The sequence below is a fragment of the Gouania willdenowi genome, chromosome 3 (assembly GCF_900634775.1).
Source record: "Gouania willdenowi chromosome 3, fGouWil2.1, whole genome shotgun sequence".
Classification (NCBI taxonomy): domain Eukaryota; kingdom Metazoa; phylum Chordata; class Actinopteri; order Blenniiformes; family Gobiesocidae; genus Gouania; species Gouania willdenowi.
This window is the reverse complement of record NC_041046.1, coordinates 36539603-36551333: the sequence shown is the minus strand read 5'-3', so window position 1 is coordinate 36551333 and position 11731 is coordinate 36539603. Positions and strand designations below refer to the sequence as shown.

The following is an 11731-nucleotide window of genomic DNA, read 5'->3' as shown; positions in this document are numbered from 1 at the left end:
TTTGTCATTTTTTGTGCCTTACTGCGTTCATTAGCCCTGTGTTTAAGTATGTGCATTATATTTGCAGTAGTAGTTTTAGGGTCTAATGATGGTCCTAACTCAATATTTTTTTTTTGAAATTTTTGGAAAAAATATCCTCTGTATAGGCCTTACTTTTGATTTTTGGGTGATTTTAGTTTTTGTGCATTACTGCTTTCTTAGCCCAGTTTAAGTATGTGCATTATATTTGAAGTAGGTTTTAGGGTCTAATGATAGTCCTAACTCAATTTTTTTTTTTTTTGAAATTTTTGTAAAAATATGCATTGTTATAGCCTTACTTTTGATTTTGTAAGATTTTTGTTTTTTTGTCATTTTGTTGTGCCTTTCTGCTTTCTTAGCCCTGTTTAAGTATGTGCATTATATTTTAAGTAGCTTTAAGGGTCAAATGATGGTCCTAACTCAATTTTTTTTTTTTTTGAAATTTTTTTAAAAATATACCTTGTTATAGCCTTACTTTTGATTTTGTAAGATTTTTGGTTTCTTGTCATTTTTTGTGCCTTACTGCTTTCTTAGCCCTGTTTAAGTATGTGCATTATATTTGCAGTCGTTTTTAGGGACTAATGATTGTCCTAACTCAATTTTTTTTTTTTTGGAAATTTTTGTAAAAATATGCCTTGTTATAGCCTTACTTTTGATTTTGTAAGATTTTTGGTTTTTTATCATTTTTTGTGCCTTACTGCTTTCTGTGTCCTATTTAAGTATGTGCATGATATTTGAGGTAGTTTTTAGGGTCTAATGATGGTCCTAACTCAATTTTTTTTTTTTTGAAATTTTAAAAAAATATGCCTTGTTATAGTCTTACTTTTGATTTTGGCTGATTTTAGTTTTTTGTCATTTTTTGTGCCTACTGCTTTCTTAGCCCTGTTTAAGTATGTGCATTATATTTGCAGTAGTTTTTAGGGTCTAATGATGGTCCTAACTCAATATTTTTTTTTTTAAATTTTTGAAAAAATATGCCTTGTTATAGCCTTACTTTTGATTTTGGGTGATTTTAGTTTTTTGTGCCTTACTGCTTTCTTAGCCCAGTTTAAGTATGTGCATTATATTTGAAGTAGGTTTTAGGGTCAAATGATGGTCCTAACTCAACTTTTTTTTTTTTTGAAATTTTTTTAAAAATATACCTTGTTATAGCCTTACTTTTGATTTTGTAAGATTTTTGGTTTTTTGTCATTTTTTGTGCCTTACTGCTTTCTTAGCCCTGTTTAAGTATGTGCATTATATTTGCAGTAGCTTTTAGGGAATAATGATGGTCCTAACTCAATTTTTTTTTTTTTTTAATTTTTGAAAAATAATGCCTTGTTATAGCCTTACATTTTATTTTGGAGGATGTTTGTTTCCTGTCATTTTTTGTGCCTTACTGCTTTCTTAGCCCTGTTTAAGTATGTGCATAATATTTGCAGTCGTTTTTAGGGACTAATGATTGTCCTAACTCAATTTTTTTTTTTTGGAAATTTTTGAAAAAATATGCCTTGTTATAGCCTTACTTTTTATTTTGGAAGATTTTTATTTTTTGTCTTTTTTTGTGCCTTACTGCTTTCTTAGCCCTGTTTAAGTATGTGCATTATATTTGCAGTAGTTTTTAGGGTCTAATGATGGTCCTAACTCAATTTTTTTTTTTTGAAATTTTTTGCAAAAATATGCCTTGTTATAGCCTTACTTTTGATTTTGTAGAATTTGTGTTTTTTGTGCCTTACTGCTTTCTTAGCCCTGTTTAAGTATGTGCATTATATTTGCAGTAGTTTTTACAATCTAATGATGGTCCTAACTCAATTTTTTTTTTTTTTGAATTTTTTGAAAAAATTTGCCTTGTTATAGCCTTACTTTTGATTTTGGAAGATTTCTGTTTTTTGTCATTTTTTGTGCCTTACTGCTTTATTATCCCAGTTTAAGTATGTGCATTATATTTGAAGTAGTTTTTAGGGTCTAATGATGGTCCTAACTCAATTTTTTTTTTTTGAAATTTTGGAAAAAACATGCCTTGCTATACCCTTACTTTTGATTTTGGGTGATTTTAGTTTTTTGTGCCTTACTGCGTTCTTAGCCCAGTTTAAGTATGTGCATTATTTTTGAAGTAGTTTTTAGGGTCTAATGATAGTCCTAACTCAATTTTTTTTTTTTTGAAATTTTTGTAAAAATATGCCTTGTTATAGCCTTACTTTTGATTTTGTAAGATTTTTGTTTTTTTGTCATTTTGTTGTGCCTTTCTGCTTTCTTAGCCCTGTTTAAGTATGTGAATTATATTTTAAGTAGTTTTAAGGGTCAAATGATGGTCCTAACTCAATTTTTTTTTTTTTGAAATTTTTTTTAAAAATATACCTTGTTATTTGTGCATTATATTTGCAGTAGTTTTTAGGGAATAATGATGGTCCTAACTCAATTTTTTTTTTTTTTTTAATTTTTGAAAAATAATGCCTTGTTATAGCCTTGCTTTTTATTTTGGAGGATGTTTGTTTCCTGTCATTTTTTGTGCCTTACTGCTTTCTTAGCCCTGTTTAAGTATGTGCATTATATTTGCAGTAGTTTTTAGGGTCTAATGATGGTCCTAACTCAATTTTTTTTTTTTGAATTTTTTTGCAAAAATATGCCTTGTTATAGCCTTACTTTTGATTTTGTAGAATTTGTGTTTTTTGTCATTTTTTGTGCCTTACTGCTTTCTTAGCCCTGTTTAAGTATGTGCATTATATTTGCAGTAGTTTTTACAATCTAATGATGGTCCTAACTCAATTTTTTTTTTTTTTGAATTTTTTGAAAACATTTGCCTTGTTATAGCCTTACTTTTGATTTTGGAAGATTTCTGTTTTTTGTCATTTTTTGTGCCTTACTGCTTTATTATCCCAGTTTAAGTATGTGCATTATATTTGAAGTAGTTTTTAGGGTCTAATGATGGTCCTAACTCAATTTTTTTTTTTTGAAATTTTTGTAAAAATATGCCTTGTTATAGCCTTACTTTTGATTTTGTAAGATTTTTGTTTTTTTGTCATTTTTTGTGCCTTATTGCTTTTTAGCCCTGTTTAAGTATGTGCATTATATTTGAAGTAGTTTTTAGGGTCTAATGATGGTCCTAACTCAATTTTTTTTTTTTGGAAATTTTTGAAAAAATATGCCTTACTTTTTATTTTGGAAGATTTTTGTTTTTTGTCATTTTTTGTGCCTTACTGCGTTCTTAGCCCTGTTTAAGTATGTGCATTATATTTGCAGTAGTTTTTAGGGTCTAATGATGGTCCTAACTCAATGTTTTTTTTTTTGAAATTTTTGAAAAAATATGCCTTGTTATACCCTTACTTTTGATTTTGGGTGATTTTAGTTTTTTTTCAATTTTTGTGCCTTACTGCTTTTTTAGCCCTGTTTAATTATGTGCATTATATTTGAAGTAGTTTTTAGGGTCTAATGATGGTCCTAACTCAATTTTTTTTTTTTGAAATTTTTGTAAAAATATGCCTTGTTATAGCCTTACTTTTGATTTTGTAAGATTTTTGTTTTTTTGTCATTTTTTGTGCCTTATTGCTTTTTTGGCCCTGTTTAAGTATGTGCATTATATTTGAAGTAGTTTTTAGGGTCTAATGATGGTCCTAACTCAATTTTTTTTTTTTTGGAAATTTTTGAAAAAATATGCCTTACTTTTTATTTTGGAAGATTTTTGTTTTTTGTCATTTTTTGTGCCTTACTGCGTTCTTAGCCCTGTTTAAGTATGTGCATTATATTTGCAGTAGTTTTTAGGGTCTAATGATGGTCCTAACTCAATGTTTTTTTTTTGAAATTTTTGAAAAAATATGCCTTGTTATACCCTTACTTTTGATTTTGGGTGATTTTAGTTTTTTTTCAATTTTTGTGCCTTACTGCTTTTTTAGCCCTGTTTAATTATGTGCATTATATTTGAAGTAGTTTTTAGGGTCTAATGATGGTCCTAACTCAATTTTTTTTTTTTGGAAATTTTTGAAAAAATATGCCTTGTCATAGCCTTACTTTTTATTTTGGAAGATTTTTGTTTTTTGTCATTTTTTGTGCCTTACTGCGTTCTTAGCCCTGTTTAAGTATGTGCATTATATTTGCAGTAGTTTTTAGGGTCTAATGATGATCCTAACTCATTTTTTTTTTTGGGAATTTTTTGAAAAAATATGCCTTGATTTAGCCTTACTTTTAATTTTGGGTGATTTCTGTTTTTTGTCATTTTTATGTGCTTTACTGCTTTCTTAGCCCTGTTTAAGTATGTGCATTATATTTGAAGTAGTTTTTAGGGTCTAATGATGGTCCTAACTTAATTTTTTTTTTTTTTTTTGAAATTTTTGCAAAAATATGCCTTGTTATAGCCTTACTTTTGATTTTGTAAGATTTATGTTTTTTTTTTTGTCATTTTTTGTGCCTTACTGCTTTTTTAGCCCTGTTTAAGTATGTGCATTATATTTGCAGTAGTTTTTAGGGTCTAATGATGGTCCTAACTCAATTTTTTTTTTTTTTTTTTAAATTGTTGAAAAAATATGCCCTGTTATAGCCTTACTTTTAATTTGGAGGATGTTTGTTTCATGTCATTTTTTGTGCCTTACTGCTTTTTTAGCCTTGTTTAAGTATGTGCATTATATTTGCAGTAGTTTTTAGGGTCTAATGATGGTCCTAACTCAATTTTTTTTTTTTTGGAAATTGTTTGAAAAAATATGCCTTGTTATAGCCTACTTTTAATTTTGGAGGATGTTTGTTTCATGTCATTTTTGTGCCTTACTGCTTTTTATCCTTGTTAAGTATGTGCATTATATTTGCAGTAGTTTTTAGGGTCTAATGATGGTCCTAACTCAATTTTTTTTTTTTGGAAATTTTTGAAAAATATGCCTTGTCATAGCCTTACTTTTTATTTTGGAAGATTTTTGTTTTTTGTCATTTTTTGTGCCTTACTGTTTTCTTAGCCCTGTTTAAGTATGTGCATTATATTTGCAGTAGTTTTTAGGGTCTAATGATGATCCTAACTCATTTTTTTTTTGGAAATTTTTTGAAAAAATATTCCTTGATTTAGCCTTACTTTTAATTTTGGGTGATTTCTGTTTTTTGTCATTTTTATGTGCTTTACTGCTTTCTTAGCCCTGTTTAAGTATGTGCATTATATTTGAAGTAGTTTTTTAGGGTCTAATGATGGTCCTAACTTAATTTTTTTTTTTTTTTTTGAAATTTTTGCAAAAATATTCCTTGTTATAGCCTTACTTTTGATTTTGTAAGATTTATGTTTTTTTTTTTGTCATTTTTTGTGCCTTACTGCTTTTTTAGCCCTGTTTAAGTATGTGCATTATATTTGCAGTAGTTTTTAGGGTCTAATGATGGTCCTAACTCAATTTTTTTTTTTTTTTTTTAAATTGTTGAAAAAATATGCCCTGTTATAGCCTTACTTTTAATTTTGGAGGATGTTTGTTTCATGTCATTTTTTGTGCCTTACTGCTTTTTTAGCCTTGTTTAAGTATGTGCATTATATTTGCAGTAGTTTTTAGGGTCTAATGATGGTCCTAACTCAATTTTTTTTTTTTTGGAAATTGTTGAAAAAATATGCCCTGTTATAGCCTTACTTTTAATTTTGGAGGATGTTTGTTTCATGTCATTTTTGTGCCTTACTGCTTTTTTATCCTTGTTTAAGTATGTGCATTATATTTGCAGTAGTTTTTAGGGTCTAATGATGGTCCTAACTCAATTTTTTTTTTTTTGGAAATTTTTGAAAAATATGCCTTGTTTTAGCCTTACTTTTTATTTTGGAAGATTTTTGTTTTTTGTCATTTTTTGGGCCTTACTGCTTTATTAGCCATGTTTAAGTATGTGCATTATATTTGCAGTAGTTTTTAGGGACTAATGATGGTCCTAACTCAATTTTTTTTTTTTTTTTTAATTTTTGAAAATTATGCCTCGTTATAGCCTTTCTTTTGATTCTGGGTAATTTTTGTTTTTTGTGCCTTACTGCTTTCTTAGCCCTGTTTAAGTATGTGCATTATATTTGCAGTAGTTTTTAGGGTCTAATGATGGTCCTAACTCCATTTTTTTTTTTTTTTTTTTGATTTTTTTGAAAAAATATGCCTTGTTATAGCCTTACTTTTGATTTTGGAGGATTTTTGCTTTTTGTCATTTTTTGTGCCTTACTACTTTCTTAGCCCTGTTTAAGTATGTGCATGATATTTGCAGTAGTTTTTAGGGTCTTATGATGGTCCTAACTTAATTGTTTTTTTTTTTTTTTTTTTTTTATTTTTTTGAAAAAATATGCCTTGTTATTGCCTTACTTTTAATTTTGGGTGATATTTGTTTTTTGTCATTTTTTTATGCCTTATAGCATTTTCACCCCAGTTTAAGTGTGTGGATCAAATTTGCACTAGTTTTAGGGCCTTATGATTACGTTATCTCGGGAAAAAAAAATTTTCAGAGATTTTCCATTTTTATGCCTCTGATTTTGGGTGTTCACCACTTTTTTCTCATTTTTCATGCCTTATAGCATTTTCACCCCAGTTCAGGTGTGTGCATCATATTTTTACTGGTTTTTAGGGTCTTATGATTACATTATTCCAGAAAAAAAAAATTCCAAAGATTTTCCATTTTTATACTTTACTATAGCCCTTACTTCTGTTTCGAGGCCTTTAAAATAATGTTGCCGTTTTTTGCCTTTCGTTTTTCGAAATCTTTGTTTGGATGCGTATGACATTTTTCCCCAGTTTTTTTGCCTTACTATAGCCTTTCCTCCGTTTCAAGGCGCTTGTAATGTTTTTGCTTGTTTTTTTTTCTTACAATAGCCTTACCTCCGTTTCGAGGCGTTTGAAATTTTTTTTGCCATCTTTGTTTTTGGCTTACTATAGCCTTACCTTCGTTTCGAGGCATTTGAACATTTTTTGATCATTTTTATGTCTTATCTTCATTTTGAGGCGTTAGATCAGTTTGAAAATGACATCATCGGCTGCCAGGAAGAAGGAATACACTCACCTCTTCTACTGTGCGGTTGTTGCAAGAAAAGCCCAGAAGGGTTGGAGAAATACTTTAATAAAAGACATGTTACACTCTCATAGATGAGATCGACAAAGATTTACAATACACACCATGTCATTGTTGGTCTTATAGTTCAAACACAGCACAGCAATTTTCCAAGCAATCCCATGAAAACAAAGAGGCACATTAAGAAAATAGACAAGAACTACTACTGACTTTCTTCCATTACCAAACACTGAATGTTTTTGGTTCAGTACATTTTTTGCACAAAGAGTTGTGACCTGTGGGGAGGGGGTAATGGATTCAAGGATGAGCATGCTGTCCAAGTGTACCGCAGCGATGCACTGAGTTAAATTCTGACTGGATTTCCTCAGCAGGATGAAGGCAGAGAAAAGAGGAAGACGAGGAAGTGGAGGATGTGTGGCCGGGGCAAGTGGAGAGGAAGTCGAAGGAGGAGAAGGAGAGCAGCAAGAAAATGAGAAAGAAAGAGTTGGAGGTCATTGAGATGAAGACCAAGATGTTAAAGCGTTCCCTCATCAAGCAGTTTGTTGATGCCATTACAGATCTTCCTCAGAGAGAGTCTGTACTCCTCTCCATCACCATAAAGCTCTGCCAAAAACTCTCCATGGGCAAAATGGTTGAAAACGTGGTCGATACGTGCATGTGAGCGCGCGGTCAGGTGCTGCTCGACCAGGGCGTGAAGCAGGTCCCTGCACTCCAGCAGGAGCTCGGAAAGAATATTCCTGTCAAAGGTGTATTCCACCTCATAGAAGGACACGGCGGTCATGGCCGCCTGGTTCATCTTCTTCTTGAAGCGTTCCACCGTGTCCAGCTCGTCTGGGCTGAACTGGTGGTTACGGTATAAGATGCCAATCTTCAGTGCGATTTTGATGACATCTTTGATGATCTTGTGAGCCTCTTTTTTGCTCTTGGTGAACTCTCGGCTCGTCTTGTAGAGCTCGTCTAAGATCTCGCTGCTGATATCGTCCGTTAGCATGTTTGCCACCACCATCGTGGCCATCTTGCTCAGGATCTTCTTCTGGGCCTGCAGAGCCAGTGAGCGTGAGTTGAAACTCTCTTGTCCTGAAGATCACACAAAGAGAAAGAGAGAAACTTAACAGATGTGAGATCAAAGCTATCGATGGATCTATCAAATGATAGATTTTAAAAAAAAAAGAGGGGAGTGGTAGCCTAGTGGTTAAGGAAGTGGGTGTCTAATCAGAGGGTCACTGGTTAACTATGGTGAAAAATAAAGTATACATTATTATCAACATTTTATCTACTGTGGATCACTTTATCAATCTATCTCAAGTAGGCTAAGATAAATAAATACTGACAATTCAAACTCTTATTATTATTTGTGTGTGTGTGTGTGTGTGTGTGTGTGTGTGTGTGTGTGTGTGTGTGTGTGTGTGTGTGTGTGTGTGTGTGTGTGTGTGTGTGTGTGTGTGTGTGTGTGTGTGTGTGTGTAAATGAGTTAAAGCCTAGATTCCCAAGGTGGTGTACGCAAATTGCCACAGGGGGTACATGACTAAAAAAAAAAAAAAAACAGGGTGACAACATTGGAAACTAGAATATACGTTGACCAGCAGTCAGGAGCCTCCATGCATTTCCACAAATTACACATGCAGCCTCAGAGAAACAACAGTAGGCTAATTAATTAAATAAAGCAAACAAGTCATAATTCTGAATAAGATGTTTTCTTGTGTGCCTACTGCCTACAGATTATTATTTTTTATTACTCTATTGAATATATCATTCCTCAACAGGATTGGTCAAATTCATTGAAAAATTTCACTGTATGGCTATATTGTATATGACATTACATAATTATGTTTTTTAAGTGTGCAAGAGGGGTACATGGCGTCAGGTTAAAGGTCTGAAGGGATACGGGACTCTGAAAAGTTTGGGAATCACTGAGTTAAAGTACCTTCTGTGTTCAACACCACTGATCGACTCGAGTTCAGGTTTTCAACCCTGGTTTCTACTGCCTATACAAGACATGGACAGATTCACTCATGAGTCACTTTATTTAAAACTTTTGGTAAGGCCCATGAGTAAAAGTCTTTGTTTATCATTGTGTGTCAGAGTTAAGATCAACTATGTGACCTGTTTGGGAATTACTGTGCTTTGCACCTCCGGTAAACTGGGATAAAAATAACACAAAGACCGCAGAGAAGTGAGGTCAGTGTAGAAGTTAAATGAATGAATGGGAAGCCAGAGATTGCATGCTTTCCAATACTTTAAAAACAACAACTAATGCATAGGAATGAAAAAGAAAAATAATAAAACAACAATATGTTTAAAGATAAATATCAAAATGTACGACATATCTGTTTTGTAGAACAGATATGTAGTAAATTTCCTACTTTGTGATTTTGAGCTAAATTGCAAAATTTCTAGCTAACTAGCTATTTAAAAAGAAAAATGTGCTAAAATGTCTGATCAAAAAACAAAAGTCCTTGTATTGCATTAAATGGAAACTTTTTGTGTTGCATAACTTCCATAAATGTTAAAATGTAAAAAAAAAAAAAAAAAAAAGGAAATGATGCAAGCGCTTGGTGGATATTTCCTTTTGTTTTTTCGGATTGAAGTCATGATTTCAAACTTCAAGGAATCAGAAGTGTAAGATTAGTTTGTAAAATGGCATTTACAAACTTTTATATACAGTCCCTAAATATGAAAAATTACATTAAATAACGATAACGAGGGGCAACTTTTAAAGAAGCAAATGACATTTAGCAGCTTCTTTCTCCTGCAGCCTTTCTTTGGCTGGATAACATTATTCAGCTGCTGGTAAGAGTCTCAAACACTCTCTATCAACACCACATGTTAAACTCAAAGCCTGCGTGCAAAATCCATCTTGCATATTTACCCCAAGAAAACAAAAAGCAGCATTTTGTGAATTAAAAAAAAAGATTTCTCAGCAGAGGTCTTAACTTGGGGCAACAGGCGTGCATGTTAGATAGTAGTGAACTGTTAATCCGTGACATTTCATGTGAAAGTACAGCAGTGACATTTCATGTGTTTGTCTGAAGCTAAATGACATTTGAAAGTCATAAAATTAGGCCAACATGTCATTTAGGAAGAAACAAGGCAATTTTTAATGTAAGCAGTAGCTGGGGGGAATCATGTTTTCAGTTTGTTGTTGAGTGTTAAAATCTGTTAAACTACCATATTTATCTCGCTCTCATATCAGCAGTTCACTTCAAATCTGCAGCAGGATAAGTCCAGTAAAGCGTATCATGAAAGACATCACAACAGAGATGTTTCTTTGCTGAGAAGAGAAGGAAACAGATGACTAAGATGTGCCTGTGGCTTGTTGTTTTAGAAAACAGTGCAAATTTTTGTTAGATTAAAAAAAAAAAGATTAAAGATGGGTGATAATATCAGCCAATTTTTGCCACAAAATGTAATATTTGTTAGATATACATATTTTTTGCAAATAATGTATACTTTTTTTTCTACGTTACATTTTTAAAATGTATTTATTCTTTTTCATGCCTGCATAATTTGTCTTAGGTCACACTACAGGTAGTGTAATCTTTTGACAATAATGCCTGTTTTTTCTTTACACGAGCAGTTGGGGTTAAAGGACTTAACTTTCAACATTGAGCCTTAAACAGCTGAGGACAAAAAAAATGCATCTTTCAGAGTAAAGGGATCTATTTCCTCAGTCTTGACAATCATATGTATGGCATATGGCAGTAAATTACTAACTATATAAGAAGTGATTATCACGCAGGGTTTCCACGATATTTGAATTGTAAAACCAGTAAATGTAACTGGTTTTTATTAGGCAGATCTGGGGCTCTCGTTAACAGGCTTCTCTTTGTCACTGTCACTTCCTGTTCTTCTGAAGCAACTCTTTGTTGCTTCAGAGCCTCTGATATTCAGAAAAGCCAAATGGATGGATTTCTGAAGGGCTGGCCCACGGACAAGGTGACAGCTTGCTCCATAAAGCCTGCCTTGTCAGACTGATGGTCCTGCAGACGGCTCGGATTTGGATCTGACTCATGTACTCGTAACACAAACTTCTCATCCCAGCAGTTAATTACATATCCTTCTTATAACAGTTAAATATAATTTATCTTCACTAAGCAGACAACTGCACTCAGGGAATTTAATGAACATATTCTCTGATTTTAACAGCGCTAACAGCAGGATTATTTTCCTCTTGTCACTCCTTAACAACACTGCCTAAAGTCTGTTTGAGAGCAGTAACAGGTGTTCGTCAACCAGCTCGCATCAACCTCCTTCTCTAGAGCACAAGTGTAAAACTATAAGGGACTTTAGAGCATCTAATACAGCATGCAGGAGAAAGTAAAAAATACTAGAATCATTTGTATTGCCACCACAATGCAATTGGGAATGCAAAAAACAATTGCCAACTCCTTTGGCTGTATACCAAAAGCTTAGATATTTGTAGGCAGTACTCACAGGCAATGAACAGCAATTTATTTTCAGTCTTTGAGGATTTAGCAAGTATTTATTTTGAGTCAAAGTTACAGACATTGTGCAGGGCAAAATTTGAACCAAGTTCCACAAGATGATTGTTCGAAGATAGGTAGAAGCAGGCTCTGATCACTGAGCTAAAGCTGCCCAATGAAATGCTGGGAAGCAAAGTAGGGGACGAACGGGAAGCATTTCCACTAAAAATATAATTTTAAGAAAGAGCAAGATTGCAGCAACATTTTAAGCTACAAATTGTGATTGTAGCTGCAGGATTAAAGCTTTAACAGCAGTTTTCCTCAAA

The 11731-nt window shown here is 32.5% G+C and overlaps 1 protein-coding gene across 1 annotated transcript in view; it reads right to left on the bottom strand.

Annotated features, from left to right (window-relative positions):
* Positions 1–6498: 6498 nt before the first annotated feature.
* tnfaip8l3 (tumor necrosis factor, alpha-induced protein 8-like 3) overlaps positions 6499–11731 on the bottom strand; it is a 29902-nt gene continuing 24669 nt past the window's right edge. Inside the window, exon 2 of the mRNA XM_028438914.1 lies at positions 6499–8058. Coding sequence (XP_028294715.1) covers positions 7496–8058 — 563 coding nt within the window. The 3' untranslated portion in view covers positions 6499–7495. The remainder of the gene's footprint in view (positions 8059–11731) is intronic.